Below are 27,512 nucleotides of genomic sequence, written 5' to 3'. Positions count from 1 at the left end.
CTCCTAGGCTTAGGCGATTCTCTTGCCTCAGCCTCCCAAGTAGCTGGGATTACAGGTGCCCGCCACAACGCCCGGCTATTTTTTTGTTGCAGTTTGGCCGGGGCCGGGTTTGAACCCACCACCCTCGGCATGTGGGGCCGGCGCCCTACCCGCTGAGCCACAGGCGCCGCCCCTATACCAATTTTCTTAAGTGTTCTGATCATGAAGGGATGCTGGATATTATCAAAAGCTTTTTCTGCATCAATTGAGAGAATCATATGGTCTTTGTTTTTTAATATATTTATGTGCTGAATTATATTTATAGATTTACGTCTATTGAACGAGCCTTGAGACCCTGGGATAAAACCAACTTGGTCATGATGTATAATTTGTTTGATGTGTTGCTGGATTCTGTTTGTTAGGCTCTTGTTGAATATTTTTGCATCTATATTTATTAGTGATACTGGTCTATAATTTTCTTTTCTTGTTGGGTCTTTTCCTGGTTTGGGAATCAGGGTGATGTTTGCTTCATAGAACATGTTGGGTAGTATTCCTTCTTTTTCCATATTTTGGAACAGGTTGAGTAATATAGTAGTAGTTCCTCTTTAAAGGTTTGGTAGAATTCTGACATGAAGCCATCTGGTCCCGGGCTTTTCTTTTTAGGGAGATTTTTCTATGTTTGATGCTATTTCAGAACTTGATACAGGCCTGGTCAACATTTCCACTTGATTCTGGCTAAATCTTAGAAGGTGAGGTGCTTCCACATATTGGTCAATTTCCTTCAGATTTTCATATTTCTGAGAATAAAGTTTCTTGTAATAATCATTGAAGAGTTTTTGAATTTCTGAGGAGTCTGTTATTTTGTCTTTGTCATTTCTGATTGATGAAATTAGAGATTTTACTCTTTTTTTTCCTAGTTAGGTTAGCCAAAGCTTTATCTGTTTTATTAACCTTTTCAAAAAACCAACTTTTTATCTGTTGTATAATTCTTTTCTTTTCAATTTCATTTAATTCTGCTCTAATTTTGGTTATTTCTTTTATTCTACTGGTATATGTGCTGCCGAAGCGAGCACTCGTTTCTTCTACTGGGTTTGGGGTTGGAATGTTTTTCCTTTTCCAGTTGCTTGAGATGTCCCATGAAGTTGTTAACTTCCTCTCATTCCTTCTCTTGAGGAAGGTTTGCAGTGCTATAAATTTCCCTCTTAGCACTGCCTTTGCAGTATCCCAGAGGTTCTGATAATTTGTATCTTCATTGTTGTTTTGTTTCAAAAATTTGGTAATTTCCTTCTTAATCTCATCTCAGACCCAGCTATCATTCAGCATAAGGTTATTTAACTTCCATGTTTTTGTATGATTATGCAGTTTCCTGTTACTGAGTTCGACTTTTATTCCATCATGGTCGGAGAAGATGCAAGGAATAATTTCTATTCCTTTAAATTTACTGAGGTTAGACTTAAGACCTAAGATGTGATCGATTTTGGAGTATGTTCCATGGGCTGATGAGAAGTACGTGTATTCAGTTTTGTTGGGATGAAATTTTCTGTAGATGTCTGTTAAATCCAAATGTTGGATGGTTAGGTTTAAATTTAAAATTTCTTTGCTCAGCTTCTTCTTGGAGGATCTACCCAACACTGCCAAAGGAGTGTTAAAATCTCCAACTATTATGGAGCTGGAGGGGAACAAGTTACTCATGTCTGTTAGAATTTCTCTTATAAATTGAGGTGCATTCTGGTTGGGTGCATAGATATTAATAATTGAAATCTCATCATATTGAGTATTACCCTTAACAAATATGAAGTGACCATTCTTATCCTTCCTTACTTTTGTTGGTTTAAAGCCTATTGTATCTGCAAATAGAATTTCAACACCTGCTTTTTTCTGATTTCCATTTGCCTGAAATATGGACAACCATCCTTTCATCCTGGGTCTATATTTATCTTTTAAAGTAAGATAAGATTCTTGCAAATATCTGGCCTGAGTTTTTGTATTCAGTCAGCCAACCTGTGCCTCTTTAGAGGACAGTTTAAGCCATTCACATTAATGAGAATATTGATAAGCCAGGTAAAATTTTGGGTATCAAGGTTTTTGAAAGTCCATTAGACATTTTTAATCTTTTCGCACTGTGGAAGTTGGAGTTTGATCAAAAGTTTCTGAGTGAGTTTACTTTTGTGGTAGAGGATTGTGCTGGTCATTATGGAGGATAGGTCTGAGAATATCCTGAAGAGCTGGTTTGGTTATGGCAAATTTCTTCAACATGTGAATGTCATTAAAGTATTTAATTTCTCCATCATATATGAAACTCAGTTTAGCTGGATACAGGATCCTGAGTTGAAAGTTATTTTGTTTTAGGAAATTAAAAGTTGATGACCACCCTCTTCTGGCTTGAAGGTTTCAGCAGAGAGATCTGCAGTCATTCTAATATTCTTCCCTTTGTAGGTTATGGTTTTCTTACGTCTGGCTGCTTTCAGAATTTCCTCCTTAACTTTAGTGATGTTAATTATGATGTGCCTGGGGGATGTCTTATTTGGGTTGCTTCGTGCTGGGGTTCTGAAACTGCTATCTGAATTTCAGAATTTCCTGGCATGTGTGGAAAATTCTCTTTCATAATTTCATGGAGAAGAGCCCTCTGTGCCTTGCAGAAACACTTCATTGCTTTCACGGATTCCAATGAGGTGAATATTAGCTTTCTTCGAATTATCCCAGAGCTCTCTGAGAGAATGATCCATTTTTGCTCTCCATTTCTCTGTCTCTTTGAGAGTTTAGGAGCATTCAAAAGCTTTGTCTTCAATGTCAGAAATCCTTTCTTCTGCTTGTTCCACTCTGTTACTGAGGGATTCTGTTGTATTTTTCAGATCTTTGAGGGCTGCAAATTCTTGCCTCAATGTCAAAATCTTTGGTGATTTTGTCTTTAAATTCGTTGAATTCTTGAGACAACTTTTGAATTGCTCCTCGAATTTCTAATTCCAACTTTTCCTCCATTTTGTTAATCTGGTTTGCAATCCAAGTTCTGAAATCGATTTCTGACATCTTGGCCATCTGTTTGTGAATCGGATCTTCAGTTACGTCTGCCATATCTTTCCTTGCAGGAGTGGTTGATCAACTCTGGTTATTCATGTTACCAGAGTTTTTCCTCTGATTCTGTCCCATGATTATTTTACATTGTTTGACTAGATGAGTGGATAAGGAAAAGTTGGGTTTGGGGCTCTAGGAGTAGTGGTTAACCAGCCCTTTGTCCAAAAGCTAGGACTGGTGTCTGTACCTTTTCCCTTGGAGCTTTGCCGAGGATCCATACAGTGCTATGGCCTGAGAACCTGGGGACCTTCTTGGTGTAGTGGGGCTAAGTGGCTCTGTCTTGTTTTCAGCTGGTCTCTGTCCGACCCTAGTGAAACAGTTACTCTGGGTTAAAGTCTCAGCTGTGGAGAAATACCAGCAATTAAGTCACCCTGCCCCCCACAGGCAACACTTGGAAAAGGAAAATCAAACCTTCCTACAACCACACACCCAGGGTACCACTTGGATAGTCCTCAGGTGATGGGCTCAGTTCAAAAGGTCCAAATCAATTGTCTTAGTCAGCACCTGTCTCAGGTGGGAGAGTTTAAAAGGTATCTGGCAATTAGATCTCAGGGGTGTGCTGGCAACTCAAATATGACTTGCTCTGGTGCTCCATGAGGTCAGGAGGACCCACCCAGCAAATAGATTAGTCTGGGAAGGTTGATGCCTCCTTCTCCACCTTGCATCTCTGTCACACGCAGTCACTGCTAACCCTGCAGGGCTGTGACCCAGTTGCCTCCAATGAGCAGATACTACAGGGGTTTGCACCTGCCTGAATCACAGGGAGACCTATGTCTCCTCAGCCAGGCCAGTGCTCTCTGCCACTATCTTGCTGGTAGAGGCGAGGCCTGACAACCTCGGGTGGTTAATGGAGGCTGGGGCTATTCACTCATTTCCAGCCCCGCCCCTGATTGATGTTACTGACCAAACAGAACAACTTTGAGGAATTTGTTTCTGTCCCAGCTAAATTCCCCTGCAGAAGAGAGGCTGTTTTGAGTTCACAGAACCTGTGCCTCAGGCCCTGTCTGTGCTGCTGTCCGGTCTCAGTTGTAGTTACAGCACGGTTAGCTGTCTGTTCCAGTCTCTGCCTGCCCTCCTTTGTCTAGGCTGATGATCCCTTTAGGGCCGGGTGTGTCTTAGGCTCAGTAAAGCGGTCCTCTGGGTCCGTCCTGCCTTGGGAATCTGCCGGCTCTGCGCATGCATTTTCTAGTCCCCGCGCTCCACCCGGGCTGGTACCGCCTCAGGCAAACCCTTTATTCACAGGGCCTGCGTTTCCGTCCCAGATGTATTCTGCCAGTTGTTGCCACCTGAGATGTCCGGCCTTCTCTGGTTGTCCAGAGAGACAGGGGGTGTGACTCTGGAACATCCAGGGGTTAGCCCTATTGTTGCCAAAAAACGGCTGCTGCTCTGGGCCTCAGGGCACTGCCACTCCTGTGTGATTCCCTCTCAGCTGACCTTCTTCTCCTCACTCCCGGACCGCTGAATCAGCACTGACCAGCAGCAGTCCATACCCTGTCCACATCTCGAGAAAATACCCAAGAATCTGTACTCCTGGGGGACAGGCTTCCATACCTCAGAGTGAGAGTGGAAGGGAGTGCTGGGAGTTTGGAACTACAGGTAGAGAATATATACAGTTTTATACACTTTTATGCCTGGCAGGAGAGCGCCATGGCACCCTACTAGGGGAAGTAGGTCCAGTTTTTAGAGGGTCTGTCCTGTGCAATATAATGGGAGGACTTTTGAACTCTGCTCATTTGTTTATGGGGTACTCTGAGCAATTCTCACAGGGGAGGGGATTTCTGTCTGCTTGGTGATGGATTTTGTACCTTTTGTTTGTATTCTTAGGGTCGTGGCTTGCCTCAGCAGGGTTGATATGCATTCTTCAACCTTCTCTCTTGGCGCAGCTCTAATTCGCCAGGTTACTTGCTAAATTTCTGTCCTTTAACCCTTCTTCTGGGTGGGAGCCTCTGTGGAAAGCTGGCTTCAGTCAGCCATCTTGTCTCTGCCCCCTCTCTTGACTCTTTATTTCTGCTTCCAGTTATGCTTGAGAATAGTGGTAGATGGCAGAAGAACAAGGAACTAATAAGAGCAAGAGTCAACATTACCATGTCAGAAAATCAAGATGGTCTTCGACCTTCGAGTGAGGACCAGACTCAAAAAAATGCCTGTGATATGTATATTATCTGCCATAAAATATTAATAAATATAAAACAATAAAACATAAAAATCCCTATGTCCAAGTTGTTTGCAGAAATCTTGAATAGTACTTGGTTAGCAAGGAATGTTCAATGGAAATTAATTGTATAGAGATGATTAATTACTAATAATTGAAGATGTGGAAATGTCATTTACATTTCCTTTGTTTTTTGTGCAATTCCTTGTGGCTCCTGGCCACCGTGATACCTTGTTCCTCCTTTTTTTTAAGGTATGTTACACAATTATGACATTTTTTGGAAGAATATTACTGCCTTGTTTGGGTAATGAAAACTACCTAGCCAACACTTGATTTATTTTTAGGCTTGTCAAATGGAGAAGATTACAACAAATTTAAAGATTTCAGTTTGTTTTATTAATGATTCTAAAATCAGATAACACTTGATTTCATAGAGTATTGCTATATAATGGGGAGGTAAGCACAATATCCCCTAAGGTTTTTATGGTAAATGATGGTGATGTTGACTGACATATGAAACAGGAAAAGATAACAGGTTTGAGGGAGAGAATATTAATAAGTTTGATTTTGTAGGGGTTAGGGAAGATAACAAGCAATAGAAACATATGTGAATAATGGAGCAGCCTCAGGAAGGCCTTTTAAGAGGGAAGCAACTGGTCTTATCTAGATAAGGCCACTGGGCTGGTGTCTAATTATTTAGGGGATAGTAGATGTTTAATAGTATGATGTTGGAGAAGAAGGCTCATGGTCATGGTGAGGAATCTGGATTCGAAGTGCAAAATCAATGACAATTTGACATGATCCAATATACATTTTGAAAGGAGCATTCTTGTTGTTTTATGGAAATTGGAGTAGATGGGACGTGGATGCAGGGAGAACAGTTAAAGGATATTTCAGGAGTCCAGCTTGGAATAGGCTCGGGCATGGGGCAGAAGAAATGGGGAGCAATGATAGGTTAAGGAAATATTTTGCATTTTGAGTTGACTGGTTTTTAAAATGTACTGGATTTAAGAGTTGAAGGAGATGGTTGAGTTAGACTGTTAGTTTTCTTGAGCTGCTCTTCAAATAGACACGTGGGGGAAAACTAGAGGAGGAGCAAGTTTGGGAGGAAGATCACTTTGCAAATGCAAGTTTGAGATGCCCATTAGATTTCTAAGTGAGTCTGGAATTTGTGTAGAAGAGAGTCAGGGCTGGGGATGTGTAATTAGTGTCCTTACCAGAAATTTAGCTGATAAGATGTACGTCTCAGGATTTAAGATGCCTAGAGAATGAGGTTATCTTCTATCATCTTCGAAATTTAGCCATTTATTTCATGTAGTTTTGAAATTCAGTATGTTAAATAGCTTGACTTGATTTTGTTGATTATGATTATTAATTAGTTGATTATGATAATTCTTTAGAAATGTTTCCCTGTTAATTTCTCCCCAATTTTTGGCAGCTCTTTGACACCAAGGTTGAAATAATAATAAAAGTTACTTCTTTTGTTCTTTACTTTGAAAAAACTGCTTAGATTTTTGAGAACAGTTACTGACATTGTGTTTTATTCTTTCTCTTCTCCAGGCTGACTTTTCTAAACCTTTTTGCTTACATGTACATTTTCCTGAGACCTATAGAATTATTTAAGAAAAAAATTGTTGTTAAATATATAACTTTTGTGCATGATACAAAATTCAAAAGATACAGAAAAGTCTTCTTATGCTAATGCTCTACCAACCAGTTACCTTTCTATTCCCCAGTTCTTAGGAATCTTTCCATATCAGTTTATATAGAGTTGCCTTGTATCTTAAATGGTTGGTTGCATGATATTCTGCTAAACTGTATTCTAACTTATATATCAGCTCTCCATTGTAAACATAGGTTTTTGCTGACCTTTACTGTACCAGAAACAGTTGTATCATTGTAAATAATATAATTTTCCAGAGGGATATATTTAAATTCATGGTGGAATTATTGGGTCAAAGATTTTTTTTTTTTTTTTTTTTTGAGACAGCCTCAAGCTATCGCCCTGGGTAGAGTGCCTGGCATCACAGCTCACAGCAACCTCCAACTCCTGGGCTCAAGCAATTCTCCTGCCTCTGCCTCCCAAGTAGCTGGGACTGCAGGTGCCCGCCACAACACCTGGCTATTTTTTGGTTGCAGCCGTGATTGTTGTTTGGCAGACCTGGTTTGGATTCGAACCTGCCGGCTCAGCTGTATATGGGTGGTGCCTTAGACGCTTGAGCCACAGGTGCCGAGCCAGGGTTAAAGATTTTATTCATTGCAAATTTTGATAGTTATTGCCAAAGTACTCTACCTCCAGAGTTTATTCTATTGTACTTTCTCATTAGTAATGTTTAAAATGCCTTTCCCCTACACTGATGGTGATGTGATGAGTTACCAACTCCTTGATCTTTGTTGTCAGTCTAAGAGTTGAAAAGTGTATCACTGCATAATTGAAAAGTGCTCTCCTTGAACACTGTGTAATTTGAGTGATATGGTGGTTCTGATTGGATTTTACTGTATTGGTGAAAAGACTATTTTGCCATCATGATTATCAATACATGTATGTACTTTATAGAGTTTTCTTTTTTCTTTTTTTTTTTTTTTTTGTAGAGACAGAGTCTCACTTTATGGCCCTTGGTAGAGTGCCGTGGCCTCACACAGCTCACAGCAACCTCCAACTCCTGGGCTTAAGCAATTCTCTTGCCTCAGCCTCCCGAGTAGCTGGGACTACAGGCGCCCGCCACAACGCCGGGCTATAGAGTTTTCTTTTTTATAAAACTGTAACAAGTAATTTCTAAGAACTAGAGAACGTTATTTGACAGTGAATTTTAAATTATATTTTGTAATGTAGATATTTAATATTTGGCATTTTAAATCACCGAATGTCTTTGATTTACAGGTTTTATCTGAGAGAACTAACACTCAAATTTGGGTTTGTGCCAATATCATTCGTCTCTTTAATGACGATAACACAATTCCCTTCATTATACGGTATCGAAAAGAGCTGATTAATAATCTTGATGCTGATGCTTTGAGAGAAGTTCGACAAACACTGGAAGAGCTACGGTAAGAGGGAAAGGATGAACCTAGTGTAAGGGGGAAAGGGTAAGACAATGAGGAGAAACTCGAAGAAGCGAATGACAGTATGTTTTGAGAGTTCTAGTGTTTTACTTCTTTGAATTATTGTAATCCGGATATAGTCCTTTTCTGATGGAGAAAGTCACTTCTATTTTGCTTATTTTTGGGTGTATGGAGTGCCTCTGCTGTTGTGTTTTTACATAGCGTGGGCATGTATTGGCAGAAAGGTGGTTTGCCACCTGATAGGATGTAGTGAGAACACAGTGTTACTTATGCAATATTCCTACCAAAGATGCATCATCTGAATTTAGTTGTAAGGAAACACTGAAGAAACCCAAACTGTGGAACATTTACAAAATAACCATCTTGTAGTAGTCAAAAATATTAAGACCTTGAAAATCAAGTAAAGACTGAAATAGCTTTGCTTTGAAGAAAACTATAGACAGCTATATGCTAACCATAATTCTGATCTGAATCTTCTGTGAAGGACATTATTTGGACAATTAGTGAAACTTGAATGAAGTCTGAAGATTAGATGGTACTAATATATCAGTATTAATTACCTGATATTGGTGGTTATATTGTGGTTGTGTAGAAGAGTAATGTTTATAGGAAATGCATCCTAAAGTATTTGGTGGTGTTGTTAACTTTTTCTCAAATGGATCAGAGAAGAAAGAGGTTTGTTTTCCTTTATTTGCAACTTTTCTATTAAGTTTGAGATTGCTTCAAAAAGAAAGTTTTGGTATGTAAGTCTCGTATGTTACGAAAGTTTTAATTTTCAGGGCTGTTGCAAAGAAGGTTCATAGTACAATCCAGAAAATAAAGAAGGAGGGGAAGATGTCTGAGTACTTGTTAAAAGCTTTGCTGACCTGTAAAACTTTTGAAGAATTAGAACATGTGGTAAGTTACTCTTTTTTATCTTCTTACTACCCGAATATATTATGGTTTGGGTCTTTTTGTAGTTAAAGATGACCAAGAAATAAAAAGATAAAGTTATTAGCCACCATATTTAATTCAACAAAATATTTATTCTTTATTCAGTAGATATTTATGGAATGGTTTTTTTTGGGCTAGACACTTGAGTTTATGGAGATGAATATTTATGATATGAATACATATCTTTACAGTATCCTCAAGGAATTCTCAGTCTAGTAGGGAAGGAAAGTAGTTAATACAAATGCTAAGCTTATGAAAGAAGGCTGAATTGGAGACCATGGTGTGTTCAGCCTGTAGTTGATATTTGAAACCATGAGAATGGAAAATTCACTTGAGAAGAGTTTGACGGACGAGTGAGTCAATAAAAAAATGTTTATGTTGATAATTAGAAGATCAGTGTGGATCTTTGTGGTACCACTTTCAGCAAGGTATATGGGAAGAGAAGCCAGGTGACAGCAGGTTTAGGAGTGAATGTGGATTAAAAAGTAGAAGCATTGTGTGTAGACGGGTTTTAGAAGAGTTAGATGGAGTTGAGAAGAGGACCTTGGCATCTAGATAAGTTTCTAAGATGTGTGAAACCACAAATAACTATTATGGCACATAGAAAAGCATGAAGGATAAGGTAAGGCATACATTATCTATATACAGTGAATGTAGTATTTAGTATTACTAACTAGTAATACTAGTATTACCTAGTTAGTATTACTTCACCCCTGAAGTAGGAGAAAAGGATGTTTTTAGCATTCTCAGAATGTCTTCTAATTTGGTATCCTAGTGTTAACTTTTGCTTTTTAAAACTGAACCATATGATATGTTTTCTGCCTTTTTTTCCTAGTCTGCTCCATATAAAACTGGGAGCAAAGGCACCAAAGCACAGAGAGCAAAACAGTTGGGATTAGAAGGAGCAGCCAAGACACTACTTGAGAATCCAGGGCAGCTCAATCTGCCGTCTCACATTAAACCTGGTGTTAAAGGTACCAGCTTCATTTTGCAGAGATCAGGAGAGCATCTTTGTTTCTGTTTTTCTTTTTTTTTAATTTAAAAACTTATGTTAAAAAGTTGTTTCATTAAGTAATGACTATATAAAAGGATATTGTAGCATATAAATAATAAATTGAATAAAACTTGATATACCTATTGCTTAGCTACCTAGCTTTCCCCTTTTGAAGTGCCTCTTTGCACATTTTCCTATTGTGTTACTTCCCTTTATTAATTTGTAAGTATTTTTTAGTTATTCTTTGTTACCTAGATACATTGCAGATCTTTTTCCGCAGTTCATAACTTGTCTTTTCATTTTCTTTTTGCCATTTCTTGGTAAATTGAAGGTTTTAGTTGTATTATACTTAAAATTTATTGATCTTTTAAGATAATTGCTCTCTTTTTAAGGAAATCCCTTAATATCCGAAAGTTGTAAAGATTCTCTATATTGCCTTTTTAGGCTTCTATTTCTAAAAATTTTTTCAATTATAAAAGTCGTATCTAGTCTTTTAAATAGAATTTCAATAGTTTTGACATCCATGAAGTGAAAGTGAAGCTCTGCTCCCACATTTTTTGCTAGGAGTAAAGTGTCTTTTTTGTAACATTTACTTCCAAGTGCATCTTTCTGGTTTTTTTTTGTGTGTGTGCATGCACAAGAGAATGAGACTGAGAGAGAAAGGGAGAGTCTAATAAAAAATGATTTCTAAGGAAAATAACAACTGATATATGCTAAGATGCATTGGTTTTATTGTCAAAGTGAACTTTTGATAACTTTCCAATTAAGGGTGGCTTTGTTTAATAGGAGTTCTCTGTTAGCATTGAGGGGGGAGATTGATGCTATGGTGATATCCATGCTTTTAAAAAATGACCATGTCCAACATAATATTTTGATATACATATACATAGTGAAATGAGTACTATAGTTAAGGAATACTGTACATGATAATCAAGCAAATTAACATGTCCATCATCTCACATAGTTACCCTTTTTCCTGTGGTAGGAGTACCTGTAATCTACTTTCTTGGTAAATTTCAAATGTATAGTACAATGTTATTTATTGTAGTCTTCACACTATATGTTGGTGCTCTAGTGTTAATCATCCTATATGACTGTAACTTTGTATCTTCTTGCCCCATTCCCCTTCTCCTTTCCATAGTTTCTTTTGTGCTTCTGTTGGTTCTTTAGGCTGGGAGATGTAAATATCTATAGGGGCCAGTTTCTGATAACAAATCCACAATATGTACTAACTAGAAAATCATAGCACAGCATAACCTGTTTTTGTTTTAAATTATCCAGCAAATATGAAGTTGTGATTTAAAAAATTGAATAGGGATGCCTGTAAAATACAAGTAGATGTTCATACTCAAACACAACATGCATCTCCATATGTTTGAGCAATAATGAAAAGAAAAAGCAAAATAGAGTTATTTGAATTAAGAGATGGGTTGAAATATGTATAATTCAAATTTAATTTTGTTTTTTAAGACAGAGTCTCACAATGTCATCCTTGGTAGAGTGCTGTGGCTTCACAGCTCACAGTAACCTCAAACTCTTAGGCTAAGCCATTCTCTTGCCTCAGCATCTCAAGTAGCTGGGACTATGGGTGCCCGGCTATTTCTTTGTTGTAGTTATTGTTTTAGCAGGCCCAGGCTGGGTTCGAACCCACTAGCCCAAGTACATGCGGCCAGCGCCCTAACCACTGAACTACGGGTGCCGGGCCATTCACTTTTTAATGTGTATTTATAATTAGATTTCTAAATGGTTCTAGCATTTAATATTTTAATAATAGCTGAGAGACTGTATAGCCAGAGATTAAGGTTAATACCAGTAAGAGCTATCTGTGCCCAGTCATGGTATGTTTTATATTGGCACTTTCAGAATGTTAGATGTACAAAGGTTTATTGACTGTTTTTGTTTTTATTTTTCTTACAGTTTATTTCTTTTTCCTTCTGCTTCCTACTACCTTTGGTGCAAAGGTGTCCTGAGTTCTCACACATTCTGAGTTCCTACTAGCTTGGTTTTAGATAACCATATATATCTTTTTGTATTGTCACAAATGGTAATGCTCCAGGAATACATAATGATGGAAACTTGATGATATTTCCCATAGTTCGGGGTTCTCCACAGTTGCAGTAGAACTATGTTAGCAAATATATCAGGACTTTGTTTCCTTTACTTTCTCTTTTCTTTTATCTTGATTAGAAGTGTAGAAGAATTAGAATTAATTTCAGATAAGCTATTTACTGCTTTTTAAAGTTTATTTGGAATGTTTTTTCTTTTTTTCTTTCCTCTTTTTTATGCATTACCATAACTCATGATCACCTTCATTTCTATTACTGTTTTTCTAAAGAAGTTTCATCATTTCTGTCATTCATCAAAGAAATACTTAAGAATCCATATATTTTGGTTTTTCCTTCAATAGAAGATACTTCTTGCTTACCATAGCCTAACAAAAATTTGGTATAAACCAAAAGCTACACTGTGCCACAGATGGAATATGCCCTAGAAGATCCCTATGTTGTATCCAAGAGGAAGTAGCTGATTGGTCTATTGTATGAGGTCTGACCATTAAGTTGTGGACTCATCTTAGAAAAAGTGTTGTCACCTTTGAAGTACTCACCTTGTGAAGCTATGCCTTGACACCTGCACCTAGCTTACCCTTCATAGCAATTTTGGAACTTTTTTCTGGAATGATCATTAGAGCTGCAATTGCGTGAGGTCTGACAATTAAGTTTGTGAACTTACCACTATGTACTTACGTTGGCAGAATTATATAAACAACTCTGTAAGGTTTCATAACCTTGATATATCAGTGTCTTACAGCTGTGTTTTTGTCTATGTGTGGCAGTGATAGTCATTCCAGAAAATGAGTTTGAAAACAAAAACTGCTTTTCAGGGAAGACCGTGTGTTGGCATTGGTGCATAGTTTCCCAAGGGGAGTACTTTGAAGGAGAGTATAGTGATAGTCAGCAATGAGGTAGGTAGTGCCTTTTCTAGGACAAGTTCGAGAACTTGTCAGAGCTTGTATGTAAGAAGAGGTAGAAGTGCAGATAAAGTGAAAAGAAATGTTGGCCTTTCATTTTTGTTACAGGTGTTAAGGTCTAGAGATTGTTTAGCTGGCAAGAGTTCATTATAAGGCAAGAGATCACTTTTTTCTTCCGTAGCCTTTATTTCCTCCTGATTTCACTTAAGGGGCTAAACTTTTGAAACTCCTGTTATCGTTGGCTGTATTAATCCCCAAAGATCAATTTTCTCTGGGGAAGGAGCATTTTCAAAATGCATAAGATTTTCTTTCTCTTTCTTTTTTTTTTCTCTTTGGTTGGATTCAGAGGGGATATATAACCTCAAAGAGTTTCCCAAATGACTCTAAAAATTTCTACCTTCCATTAAGAACCACTTTTCTAGAAATAGCTCAAGGCACCTCCCTAGCGGTGATGTTTTAAAGTTTTAGTTCTAAAAAATTCCCTTATAGGGGAATTCTCTTAAAATATTAAATAGAGGCTTGGTGCCTGTAGCTCAAGTGTCTAGGGTGCTGGCCACATACACTGGAGCTGGCGGGTTGAATCCAGCCTGGGCCTGCCAAACAACAATAACAACTGCAACCAAAAAATAGCTGGGTGTTGTGGTAGGCACCTTGTACTCCCAGCTGCTTGGGAGGCTGAGACAAGAGAATCGCTTAAGCATAAGAGTTTGAGGTTGCTGTGAGCTGTGACGCCATGGCACTCTACCCAGGGTGACAGCTTGAGACTCTGTCTCAAAAAAAAATTAAATAGAATTTGTATTAGTTTCAATGTCCAAATTTCATTCTTCAGATTTCCTTAAAATATAATCGACCCTTGCATAATGCAAAAGGGACCAACCCCTTGCACAGTTGAAAACCTAAATATAATAATTTGACTCCCCCCAGATCTTAACTACCAGTAGCCTACTGTTGACTGGAAGCCTTACTGATAACATAAATAGTCAACTAACACATATTTTGTATCACTACTCTATTCTGTATTCTTATAATAAAGTAAACTAGAGAAAAGCAAATGTTATTACGAAAATCAGAATGAAGGGAAAATATGTTTTACTGTTCATTGAGTGGAAGTGGCTCATCATGAAGGTCTTTATCCTTATCGCCTGGGTTGAGTAGGCTGAGGAGGAGGAGAAAGAAGAGGAGTTGATCTTGTTGTCTTAGGGGTGGCAGAGGCCGAAGGAGTTAAAGAGGGAAAAGGAAATAGGAGAGGCAGGCTCACTTGGTGTACCTTAAGGAAAATAACTTTACAAGTGGGCCTGTGCAATTCAAACCCATGTTGTTCAAGTGTTAATTGTAAACACAGTACTTCCATAGCTAACATTAGTTATCATAACACTACCAAAGTTAGGCATTTGTGTTTATTAACTATGCCATAATAAATTTGTTCTTGGTGGCGCCTGTAGCTCTGTGGGTAGGGCACCGGCCACATACACTGAGGCTGGTGGGTTTGAACCCGGCCTGGGCCAGCTAAAACAATGACAACTGCAACAACAACAACAACAAAATATAGCACGGTATTGTGGCAGGCACCTGTGGTCCCAGCTACTTGGGAGGCTGAGGCAAGAGAATCGCTTGAGTCCAAGGGTTTGAGGTTGCTGTGAACTGTGATGCCATGGCACTCTACCCAGAGTGACAGTTTGTGACTATCTTAAAAAAAAAAAAAAAAAATCTGTTCTTCTGTTCTCTTTGGCTCTTGTACCTGTCACTCACAGGAAAACTGTACTCACAGAAAAACATACTTACGATGCACAGTCCTTGCATTATTCAAGTTTTAATGCAAAGAAAGAGAAAAGCTTTAATGTGCATGGAACATTGAGGACAATGGAAATGAAAGGAAGCAATGCAAATGATCTCTATGTCTAAGTTGGTATCACAGGGGCTGTGATATACAAGACTCATGGGTGTAAATTAGCAAGTTGGAAGCTCTTACAGAGAACTTAATGCCCCATTTGTAGACAAATCTTAATTATGAAGATGAACAAATGTATGATAGCTCTTTTGCTAATGAAATTTGTGAAATTCAAATGAGTCATTGAAAATGTGAATAAAGGGCGGTGACTGTCCCTCAGCAGGTAGGGTGCCAGCCTCATATACTGAGGGTGGTGGGTTTGAACCCAGCCTAGCCATACTGCAACAAAAAAATGCCAGGCATTGTGGCGGGTGCCTGTAGTTCCAGCTGCTTGGGAGGCTGAGGCAAGAGAATCGCCTAAGCTCAAGAGTTGAAGGTTGCTGTGAGTTGTGACGCCACGGCACTCTACCAGTGGTGATAAAGTGAGACTCTATCTCAAAGAAAATGTGAATAAATGTCCCATACTCCAAAATAGGAAGTTAATAAAATTTATCGTAAAGGAGGATTTTTATAACAAATGGAGTATATACCTTGGGATATGACTCTATTAATATATCTTTCTCATGACACCTTTAATTTCTGCAACTACTTCATGAAGGAAGTACTATTATTATTATCCCATTTTTAAAGAAAAGTTAAATATAAAAGAAGGTACAAGGAAGTCAAGTAACTTGCCCAGGGTCTCACGCTTGGTAAGTAGGGGAAACAGATTAGACCAGGCAGGTCACTCCAGAGCTACATTTTTACCTCTAGACATTAGTATATAAAAGGCCTGTATCATTGTTTTTGGATACCAGTTTTTGTTACAGAGGGAAGCTAGTCACTGCTACTGTACCTTTCTGTTTTAAGATTGTCAATTTAAGATTATTTTTGACCGAAATAATTTATTGTGATTTAGTTACAGAATTTAAAACCAATCTTATACTTATTGTTTTTGTTTTCCCTCTTACCTTTCTCCTAAAGGGCTTTCGTCACTCCAGGATATTGAAGTAGGAGTGCAGCATATTTTAGCAGACATGATTGCTAAAGACAAAGAGACGCTTGATTTTATTCGACGATTGTAAGTAACTGGTAGGGAGTTTTCTGCTTTGTGGACTTGTGCTGTTAATGGTCACATGCTTAGTGTTAACACCAGGGTTTATTAAAAACTTTGTTGTATGGCTTTTTTTTTTTAGTAGTGGAACTCTTTGTTCAAATAATAGAATCTTAATACATAAAACAGATAAAAATAAAGTTTTAATTGAATTCTGGGCAGGGAACCTGGAACTATGCATGCTCATCCTCCTTACACTGAGGTACCTCAGTGAAAGGCTCTGATGAACACAGTGTAAAAATCACTGCATTACACAATATATGCTAGAGAACGATTCATGTTTATTTAGAGTGGGTGATGTTGCTTTTTAAACATGCTGTGATTTATGCTTGATTTTATAATATCTCATTTCTGGTGCCTAACAGTAATTAGGTTGACTTGAGGATGTATTTAATATAATATCAGGTCTGGATAAAAGTGTTGACCTCAAATGCATTTTAGCTGTTGAGGAGACCAGCTTATCTGTTGAATCATAGGTCCAATTTATAAGAGATTAAAGCTCTTTGACTTACAGCAGGTGAGTGGTTCTCATGCCTATAATCTTAGCACTCTGGGAGGCTGAGGTGAGTGGATTGCCTGAGCTTAGGAGTTTGAGACCATCCTGAGGAAGAATGAGACCCCTGTCTCTAGAAGGCAATGCAAGAGAATTGCTTGAGCCTAAGAGTTAGAGGTTGCTGTGAGCTATGATGTAACAGCACTCTACTGAGGGTAACAAACTGAGACTCTGCCTCAAAAAAAAAAGCTCTTTGACCTAGAACATACTTGGGCTTATGGGTTTTATGCTTCATTTAAAAAAGACATTAATTTAAAACTCCATTTTTTTTTTTTGTAGAGATAGAGTCTCACTGTACCGCCCTCGGGTAGAGTGCCGTGGCGTCACACGGCTCACAGCAACCTCTAACTCTTGGGCTTACGCGATTCTCTTGCCTCAGCCTCCCGAGTAGCTGGGACTACAGGCGCCTGCCATAACGCCTGGCTATTTTTTTGTTGTAGTTTGGCCGGGGCTGGGCCTGAACCCGCCACCCTCGGCATATGGGGCCGGCGCCCTACTCACTGAGCCACAGGCGCTGCCCTAAAACTCCATTTTTATATGTTTTTTTCTTTTTCTGCTCTGTATCAGGAGAGAAGACAGGCTTCTGCCAGAGGTCTGCTCTTTCTCTCTTTCTGTCTCTGCATCTCTAGTTGTGTGAGCCATATTAGAGGAGAGGGAAAGTGGAAATGACTCATGGGACTACTGTTGCTTCTCAAGGGTTTTGTAAATACAAGAGAGAACTTTTCTTTTTATTCAGTGGTTCCAGGAGGAATGAATTAAAATAGGGGAATTGCTCAGGTTATAAAATATGTTTTTATAAGTAATTATGCTGCTGATATTTGGTTCTGTTTTATAAATTGTTATTGGAAGTTGTTGTGACACATCCTTTTGTTTGCCTTCTTTTTGGTTTTTAATTGACTGTCACTGCCTTAGTGGTTCAAAGGATGATATTTAGATCAGAGTTATTGGTCTGACTTTTACAGATAGTTTTGGTCTCTTGCATAACTGCAGGTGTTATCTGAATTCATTGTGCATTTAATGGGAAGATTGGGTTGATGTTTAAATAGATTTGTAGGACCTATACTAGCATGAATAGGCAGAGTCCTCTTTTGTTGAGTCAGTAACATCATTTTCATAGTTAGACATCATTAAAAGAAATCTTATTTGGTAATGGCTTAATTTTTTTTGCTATCCTTATTTCTACATAATGTGTTTCTTTACTAAAGCACATATTAATAACTGCCTGTTTTTTTTAACATTTGTGTGTTTGAACAGATGCCAAAGTAGAGGTGTTTGTATCCAGTCATCTCTGGCAAAAGTGTCCTCCAAAAAGGTAAATGAGAAAGATGTCGATAAGTTTCTACTCTACCAGAATTTTTCATGCAACATAAGAAACATCCAACATCATCAGGTAAATAAGGAAATTGCTTGTGCATGTTGACAGTAGTATTGTAATAATAATACTTTGCATTTGCCTGCTCCTCTACTTATTAAGGATTTAAAGAATTTTATGTCAACTATTTTCTTTTTTTCTTTATATAAATTGTCATTGTGCTTTCATTTCACAAATGGGGAGCTATAGACCTGGAAAAGTTAGTATCTGACACTGAAAATTATTAGCCGAGCTGACCGTATAACAATTCAGATATGTATCTTGACTTCTGACTGGTGATCTTTCCTGTTCCTGCTTCCCAGTTTGCTTGAATTTGAGATCAATTCTGCATCTCTTCCAGGTAAAATACAAATCAGAGATACCTGCTTTAGAATAAAGTATGAGAGATCTTTATTTGGTTGTATAAACCAGACTCATTGTATCTCAGTCTTTTAATTTCATTTTGTAGTTCACTAATTTTTTTTCCTAAATTTAGTTATAGACCATCTACATTGTGGAATGTGGCTTTTAAATCTTATAGGGAAGAAAAACAGGAATTACAAACCAAAAATATATTAATACTGGCTTTTATATCTACGTATATAGCTACTCTTTAACAGTATTTTTTATTTCTCTATATGTCCTTGAGTTACTGCCTAGTGTTCTTTCATTTAAGCTTGGAAGAACTTCCTGTAGTATTTCATGTAAGGCAGGTCTACAATGACAATATCTCTAGGTTTCATTTTTCTAGGACGTTTTAATTTTTCCTTTTTTGAAAAACTGTGCTTAAATTATAATATGCACATAAGAATGCCCATTCTTAGTTGTATAAGTCAATAATACTAAGTGTAGATAGCCATAATGTGTTATAACCACTCTCTAGAACTTTTTCATCTTGTAAAACTGAAACTCTGTACCCATTAAACATTTCCTTTATTTTTGAAGGATAACTTTTCTGGATATAGAATTTTTGGTTGACAGGTTTTTTTCCTTCTTCTTTTAATACTTTGATTATATCATCTACTGTTTTATAGTTAAATCAGTCAGACATTCTAAACTCTTCTCGATTCTGGTGTATAATTCCTTTTACATGTTTCTGGATTTGGTTTGCTTATATCATATTAAAGATTATTACATCTATATTCATAGGAGATATTCATCTAGTTTTTTTTGGGACATCTGGTTTTCATATCAGGATAATACCTCATAGAAAGAGTTGGGATATTTTCCCATATATTTTTTTGAAAAGTTTGTGAAGAGTTGATATTCACTATTTTTTATTTTTTTATTTTTATTTTTTTTTTTGTAGAGACAGAGTCTTACTTTACCGCCCTCGGTAGAGTGCCATGACGTCACATGGCTCACAGCAACCTCCAAGCTTTTGGGCTTAACGCAATTCTCTTGCCTCAGCCTCCCAAGCAGCTGGGACTACAGGCGCCCGCCACAACGCCTGGCTATTTTTTGGTTGCAGTTTGGCCGAGGCCGGGTTTGAATCCGATACCCTCGGTATATGGGGCTGGTGCCCTACTCACTAAGCCACAGGCGCCACCCGATATTCACTATTTCTTAAATGTTTGGTGGACTTTGATGCTAGAACAATCTGGGCCTGAAAATTATTTTGTGGAGAAATTTAAAATTGCTAATTCTGTGTCTTTACTTGCCATAGATCTGTTCAGGTTTTCTATTTTTTTGGATTTGATTTAGGTAGTTGGGTTAGTCATTTATCCATATCAGTTATATAATTTGGCATACAGTTGTTCATAGTATTTTCCCATGATCCTCTTTATTCCTATAAGGTCCATAGTAATGATCTCTCTTTTGTTCTTGATTTTGGTAGTTTAAGTGTTTTTGCTTTTTTCTTGGTTAGTCTAGCAAAAGATCTGTCAGTTTTGTTCATATTTTCTTTTTTTTTTTTGTAGAGACAGAGTCTCACTTTATGGCCCTTGGTAGAGTGCCATGGCATCACACAGCTCACAGCAACCTCCACCTCCTGGGCCCAAGCGATTCTCTTGCCTCAGCCTCCTGAGTAGCTGGGACCACAGGCACCTGCCACAACGCCCAGCTATTTTTTGGTTGCAGTTCAGCCGGGGCCGGGTTTGAACCCGCCACCCTCGGTATATGGGGCCGGCGCCTTACAGACTGAGCCACAGGCGCCACCCAGTTTTGTTCATATTTTCAAAGAACCAACTTTTAATTTTGTTAAATTCTCTATTTTCCTTCTCTAATTAATTTTCACCCTATTATTTCTTTTCTTGGTTATGTTTATACTTATTTAAAGAGTGTTTTTAATATGTTTTAAGACATTGTTTTTCTTTTTTAATAAAATATAGTTAATAGCATGGTTGATCTGAGTTTAATTTCCTCCTTTGCTACCTGTGCTTTCTGATTCAGTACCAGTTAGTCTCAGATAAATTATTATATAAAATGAAGATGGTAATACAGACATCACTGAGGCTGTATGATTATTTGAGATAATGAATTAAGGTACTCAGATGGACCCTACAATTAGTAAGTGCTCAATTAATGGTAGCAATTCGTAGCTATTAAATATTTCATTTAGGATTTTGCATGTTTGTATTTATCTTAACACAAGTTATCTTTTTTACGTTTATAAAAAGCATGTCTTTCAACTCCAGATGGTTAAAAATTTCAATGGGTAGAATCTGAAATGAGATTTTTAGATCACCAATTCTGTTCTTATGAATGTGATAGATGGGCTTTGTACCTGTATTTTATTTTCAAAAATCATGTTATGGTTTTTATTATGAGAGAGGTAGGTTATTTGAAAAAAATGTAAACAAATTATTATTTTGAATATATTCTTGGTAATTAAATGAGTAAAACATTGGTGTAGGTCTTGGCTAGATAGCTACCTGATTTGTTTAAAAAATATTGACTGGTTAAATTGATCATTTATATACTTGTGGATTATCAATCTTTCTCATATATGTTTGTACTCAGATTCTGGCAATTAACCGTGGAGAAAATTTGAAGATCCTGACAGTTAAAATCAACATTCCTGATGGAGTCAAGAGTGAATTCTGTAGGTGGTGCATCCAAAATAGGTTTGTTTATAAATTTTTACAGAATTTCCTTTTTAAAATACTGTGGTCATATCTATATGAACTGATATGGAAAGATGTTATTATGTTAAATAAAAAAAGTGGCAGAAAATGTATATAGTTTTCTTTTTGTATTTAAAAAATAAAAAATAAATATACATGTTTCATATGTTTAAATAGAAAATATTTGTGAGAGCACATAAAAAATTATTCATAGTGATTGTCTCTGGAGAGAGAGAAATACTTCAGTATTTTTCTACATCATTTGAATCTTTTACAAAGAGCTTCTCTTCTCTGGTTAAAAAAAAAAAAAAATAGGTTCGGCACCTGTGGCTCAAGCCGCTAAGGCGCCAGCCATATACACCTGAGCTGGTGGGTTCGAATCCAGCCCGGGCCCGCCAAACAACAATGATGGCTGCAACCAAAAAATGGCCGGGCATTGTGGCAGGTGCCTATAGTCCCAGCTACTTGGGAGGTGGAGGCAGGAGAATCGCTTGAGCCCAGGAATTGGAGGTCGATGTGAGCTGTGATGCCACGGCACTCTACCCAGGGTGCAGCTTGAGGCTCTGTCTCAAAAACAAACAAAAAAAAAATAAAAACATACTGTATATAGCACAGCCAAAATGTTTAGCTCATTAAAGGTGATGGAAATGAAAATTTAACTTATAGGATATTACAATATAAATCCCTTAACATACTATCTGTGGTTTACCTAAAAGGTTTTGCACATGAAGGATGATTGAAATAAACGTTAAATTTATGGGGTAATTTAAATAAATTTCTAAACTTAGGTAATTTTTTATTGTCCTTTTCATTTGCTAAGAGAACTTTTAAAAAATACCACTACTTCTTTATTTGTATAACCTTTTAACTTTCAGTTTTAACTTTCCAAAGTATATTTGATCTTCACAATAATCTATTTGGTTGATAGAGCAGATTTTCTAGCCACAGTTGAGCCAAGGAGACAATACAAAGAGGTAAAGTGACAGTTAAGAGTGGCAACTTTTAGATATGCTCATCACCAGCTAGCTCTGTGTGACCTCAGGTTAGAGAGATTGCTAGGAATGCTACTTGCAAAGTTAGATGGAATGTACTTTGACAAGAAAAAGTACTTTGGGGAATTAGCTATCATGTACAACATAGCTCTTATGTAAGTTCATTGGAAGTCAATTTCCCAAAAGCCAATTCCATGAAGGATCAACTTGCTGAATGACCAAATAATAATAATAACCAGGTAACCATTAGGTAAAACAATAATCTAAACATTAATTGGTAGGTACATTGTTTAAGCCAATTATGTTATATCCATACAATGGAATTCTGTGTAGTAATTTTGAAAAAATTGTCATAGAGCTAAAGTTGAGATATAAATATGTCTTATTAGGTTAAAAAGATAATTTATAATTAGCATTTGTAGCATGATCTCATTTGTGTCAAGTAATATGTCTATGTATGTATAGGAAAATGCCTGAAAGGTAATAAATGGCTTACTCCTTAGCTCTGAAAAGAGAATGTAATTCCCTATTTTATGGTTTTCTATATAGTTATTATTTTTTTATTAAGTCATTTGTACATAGATCATAAATACATTCATGCCATTATGGGATTCGATGTGTTGATTATTTGTACAAATTGGAGTGCTTACATCCTACTAATCAACATAGCTTTCATTTCATTTACCCAGTTACAGCTTTAAGACATTTGTGTTCTACACCTTGTAGATCCAACTTGTACTTGCAATACGCTCCATAGGTGTGGTACCCCTACTAACCCTCCCTCTATCAATCCACCGCCTCTCCTTCCCCTTCCCTCCTTCATCCTAGGCTATAGTTGTGAGTGATTATAATATAGTTATAATTTTTAATGAATGCTTATTTCCCCTGTAAATAACCAAATAAATTTCACTGAAAATAAAAAGGACATAAATACCTGAAGGAAATCCTAGATTTAAAAATTTATAACAAGAAATTAGATAATTTTAATTTAAGATATAATAAAACTCATAGTCCCAGCTACTTGGGAGGCTGACGGCAAAAGAATCGCTTAAGCCTAAGAGTTTGAGGTTGCTGTGAGCCAGGGTGCTCTGTTGAGGGCAACATAGTGAGACTCTGACTCAAAAAAAAAAAAAAAAGATATACACACACACACATATATAATAAAACTCTTAAGATAGTGTCATGGAAAGAGCAAAATTCTAAGAAGTAGCTTATTTGAGTTTGCACTCCTAACTGGAATACCTTCTTACTTCCTACCCATGTGACTATGGGTATGTGTAACTTCATTTCTTTTTCAGTTTCATCATCCTTAAAATGGTGGGTGATATCTTCCTCGTTGATTTAAGGGGAGTAAGTGGTCTTTTTTTTTTTTTTTTCTTTGTTTTTAAAGATAGGGTCTCACTCTTGTCACCTAGGCTAGAGCATGGTGGCATCATCGTAAGTCACTGTAACCTCAAATGCCTGGGCTCAAGCCATCTTCCTACTTCAGTTCTACAGGCATGCACTACAATGCCTGGCTAGTTTTTCTAATTTGTTGTAGAGATTGGCTCTCAGCTATTGCTCAGGCTTGTCTTAAACTTCTGGCCTCAAGCGATCTTCCCACCTCTGCCTCTCAGAGTGCTAGGATTAGACATGTGAGCAGCCACACCCAGCCTAAGTGATACTACATGTGGTTGCGTAACATAATACCTGGTAAAGAACAAGTCCTTGATGGTGTCTATAATTACAAAGTAGTAGGATTATTGTGTTAATTCTGTTTTTAGAGAAGTTGCGAAGTATAGTAAACAGATCACAGTAAAGTGAAGAAACTTCTAGCTTATTTTTCTATAAATATTTGTATTACTCAGCATCAGAGTCAATCCAGTCCTCAATAAAGTATTAATAATAGTCTTTTACTTCCCATAAAAGTGTTATAGTTCTCGAAGTTATCTATATGAAGAAAAAATTCTAAACTTGACTAAAAATTATATTATTATTGCATAGTGATGTAACATGTTGTATTGGAAGTTAAATAATGTCACCAATTACTCAGAGTACCACCAAATAAAATATAGATAAGCCCCCCCCCAAATCAATGAAGAAAAACCATTCTATGACATTTACTTAGCATAATAATAATGAGTTAAATTATACAACAATATAATTGTTGTCAGGTTTAGAAGTTTTTCTTAACATAGATAACTCCAAGAACTATAATTTTATAGGAACTCTAAAGGACTGTTCTGAGTTTATTTCTTTTAACATATGTGGATGACTCTGGAGGCGCTTACTCAATGCATCTTTTCTTCTCTTTTTATTCTCTTTATTCTTATTTCTTTTACCCTCCTGTATTGTGTACTTTTCCATTCAGGTTATGTGCTAGATGCTGGAGGTTTGCCTGTAAGTTAGACAAATATCCTTCCTGTTCTTGGTGATAATGTAGTTTAATGAGAACAACTTTGACAAAATAGTGTGTTGAGTTATGAAGGAGAAGTGCAGTGTACTTACTTGTAAGTGCTTATACCAGAGAACTCTGGCATGGGCTCGACATGTAGGTAGGTCAGAGACAGAAGGATGGGGAAGATCAGTGACATGAAATGAGGATTGAGATATTGGGGTAGACCGGATCATACTTAGCTTTCTAGGTACAATAAGGAGTTTGTTGTTTTTTTTTAAGGGTGGTGGGAGCCAAGAAAGGTTTTAAACAGAGTAGTGTCATGATCAGATTGTATTTTAAGATCACTCTGGCTATAGTATAGAAAATTATTTGGAAGAAACCAAGAATAGATGTGGGGCAAGAGATGATGGTAGCTTGGACTAGGGTGGTAGCAGTAAGTGGACAGATTTGAGCAATATTTAGAAGGTAGACTCTATAGGAGTAGCGCAGTGTCTGATTAAATGATGGATTGATTGGTCAGAGAGAGAGGAAATGAAGCATGACATTATATGGCTTGAACAAAATAGATGCTGGTACTATTTGCTATCATACTATAAATATTAATATATAAAGTCTACCATTGGACCACCTCTCTGCCCTCAGGGATTCTGGATAAATATGGAAGGCTGGGTCCAGTGCCTGGGCCTCAAAATGAAAATAGCCACTGGATCTGCACTGCTTGGTACGATAGCCACTAGCCATTTGTGGTAGCCCAGATTGAGAAATGCTGCAAACATAAAATACACTCTGGATTTCTAAGTAGGCTAAAAACATGGAGGCAGATATAATTGCAAGTCTTTGATGCAAGCTGAAAGAGGTGAAGAAGAGAGAAGTGGCACAGCATGGATTACAAAGAGAGAGAGAGAGAGAGCATGGAGAGCCAAAGTGAACTGCAGAATCAATTGGATAACTGCCACAATGAGATGATGACCGTGACTGAGAATTATGAACAAGAAAAAATATACTTACTCTTCACAGAGAAATTGAATTTAAGAGTAGAATGTTGGGAAGTTTGAGCTGTGAATGTGAAGCTATTGAACAACAATAAAAAGTAAACCTGGAGAAATAAGAATAACAAGCAGAAGCCCTGGGCAGAAAGTGAATGAACTAAAAAAATAAGATAGAATAACTAAAAGTAGAATGAGATGAAGCTAGGTTTAGTCCAGCTGAAAAGCAGCTGAAGCACCAAGGAGGTCATTAGAAGGAACTGCAGTTAATGTCTGAATGTGTATGTGAAAGCTGCCTTCAGAGATGCTGGCTCTTTGAATCGAGGTGCCAGAAATGGAAAGTACAAAAACAGCATCAGAAAAGTGAATGACTAGAACAGCTAGAACTTCTGATTAGTAACTTAATGTGATGGGTCCACCAGTTAAAGAAGAAAAAGAGAAGTGCAAAAAAGAAGCAGTTTCTTTCTATAATACCCTGGTGAAAGCTCATGGAGCAAATCAAGATCTTGGGGGTGCATTTGGGCCAGCCACTTGAGCAAGCCTTGGACCCCAGTAGGAAAGGCAACTCTTTCTAGAGGTGAAAGATGGAAGGGCTGCGATGGAGCATCAGCTTATCAGTATGAAAGTCCAATATTCAGTCACTAAAGAAGCAAAATGTATTTATTTATTTATTTATTTATTTTTTTTTTTTTGTAGAGACCGAGTCTCACTGTACTGCCCTCAGGTAGAGTGCCGTGGCGTCACACAGCTCACAGCAACCTCTTAACTCTTGGGCTTACGCGATTCTCTTGCCTCAGCCTCCCGAGCAGCTGGGACTACAGGCGCCCGCCACAACGCCCGGCTATTTTTGGTTGCAGTTTGGCCGGGGCTGGGTTTGAACCCACCACCCTCGGCATATGGGGCTGGCGCCCTACTCACTGAGCTACAGGCGCCGCCCAAGCAAAATGTATTTTAATGGAGAGAGATGAAAAGAATGAAGTTACAAATAGCTATGTTGCTATAAATGAAAGGGTTTCAGACTGAATTTGAGCAGCAAGAACAGTTATTTGCCAGGTTGAGCAGAAGAATGGTGAAATAAAACAACTTGTAGGAGAAGTTTAAGAATTTATATGAAATTATGGAATCTAAGCTTTCAGCCAGTTCTGGTGCTCTGCAAGATAATACTTACTGTACAGATTTACTTCAGATAAGTAATACTTGATAACTTAAAATAACTTTTTGCAATGAAAGATGCCTTCAGCTTTCAGAAAGTGAAGATATGAAACTGAGAGCTAAATTAGATGAATTAAAACTGAAGAATGAACCCGAGGAGACAATTGAAGTACCTGCACTCAGAAGAGGCATGAGGTGCTGCCTGTGGATATAACCACCACTAAAGATGTGTGCTGGCAGTGAAGCTTATAGATTGCCACTTCAGAAAGAGGAGACACAGTTCTGTCCTAATAATTTAGTCCTAATAATCAGTCCTGTCTTGAATTAGTAGGAGATACCATACCATTTTTTGCGGTTAGAAAAATTGATGTCTACAGACATGCCACTAGTCAGCCTCTCTTCTCACAAAAATCTGCCTAGGGATATGCCACTAGAGAAGGAAATAAATGTCTGAAATTCAGAGGTGTTCCAGGTGACTGTGAACCCTTCAATGAAAGAACTGGAAAGACTCCCAACTCTCCCAGGTTAGTTGCTGGATCAAAGATTAAAACAGAAGTAAAAAAAGAGAAAGAAACTGCAAGCAGATTGGAAAAGAAAACTTGTAAGAAATCATACCCAATTCTATACATTTCTTCTAAATCAACTCCAGAGAACAAGTGTCTTCGACAGAAACTTTTTCTGTAATGAGACTATGGGACCCACTTGCCCAAAAGGTAGCTATGGTGCTCAGTTAAGATCATCATTATGTGACATATACCACCTTTTGGGTTATTTATATCTGTTCGTTGTGTCAGGACCTAGCATTTTTATGTACCTTTCACCAAGAGTTCAAAATTTGTGATTCTAATGTGCACAGTTCATTAAGTGATAACCCTTCACAGAGCTTCTAGTACA

At 37.5% G+C, this 27,512-nt stretch overlaps 1 protein-coding gene across 7 annotated transcripts in view; it reads left to right on the top strand.

Moving 5' to 3' along the window:
• The window catches only part of SRBD1 (S1 RNA binding domain 1), a 291,329-nt gene that overhangs the window by 58,089 nt on the left and 205,728 nt on the right, over positions 1-27,512 (top strand). For all 7 annotated transcript variants that reach the window (XM_053589735.1, XM_053589734.1, XM_053589738.1 and 4 more), the window contains 6 exons: positions 8,085-8,251; positions 9,046-9,163; positions 10,035-10,173; positions 16,013-16,109; positions 17,950-18,085; positions 21,008-21,111. In XM_053589735.1, coding sequence (XP_053445710.1) covers positions 8,085-8,251; positions 9,046-9,163; positions 10,035-10,173; positions 16,013-16,109; positions 17,950-18,085; positions 21,008-21,111 — 761 coding nt within the window. The remainder of the gene's footprint in view (positions 1-8,084; positions 8,252-9,045; positions 9,164-10,034; positions 10,174-16,012; positions 16,110-17,949; positions 18,086-21,007; positions 21,112-27,512) is intronic.

This window comes from Nycticebus coucang, chromosome 4 (assembly GCF_027406575.1).
Source record: "Nycticebus coucang isolate mNycCou1 chromosome 4, mNycCou1.pri, whole genome shotgun sequence".
In the NCBI taxonomy this organism is placed as follows: domain Eukaryota; kingdom Metazoa; phylum Chordata; class Mammalia; order Primates; family Lorisidae; genus Nycticebus; species Nycticebus coucang.
This window is presented reverse-complemented; position numbering and strand designations above follow the sequence as displayed.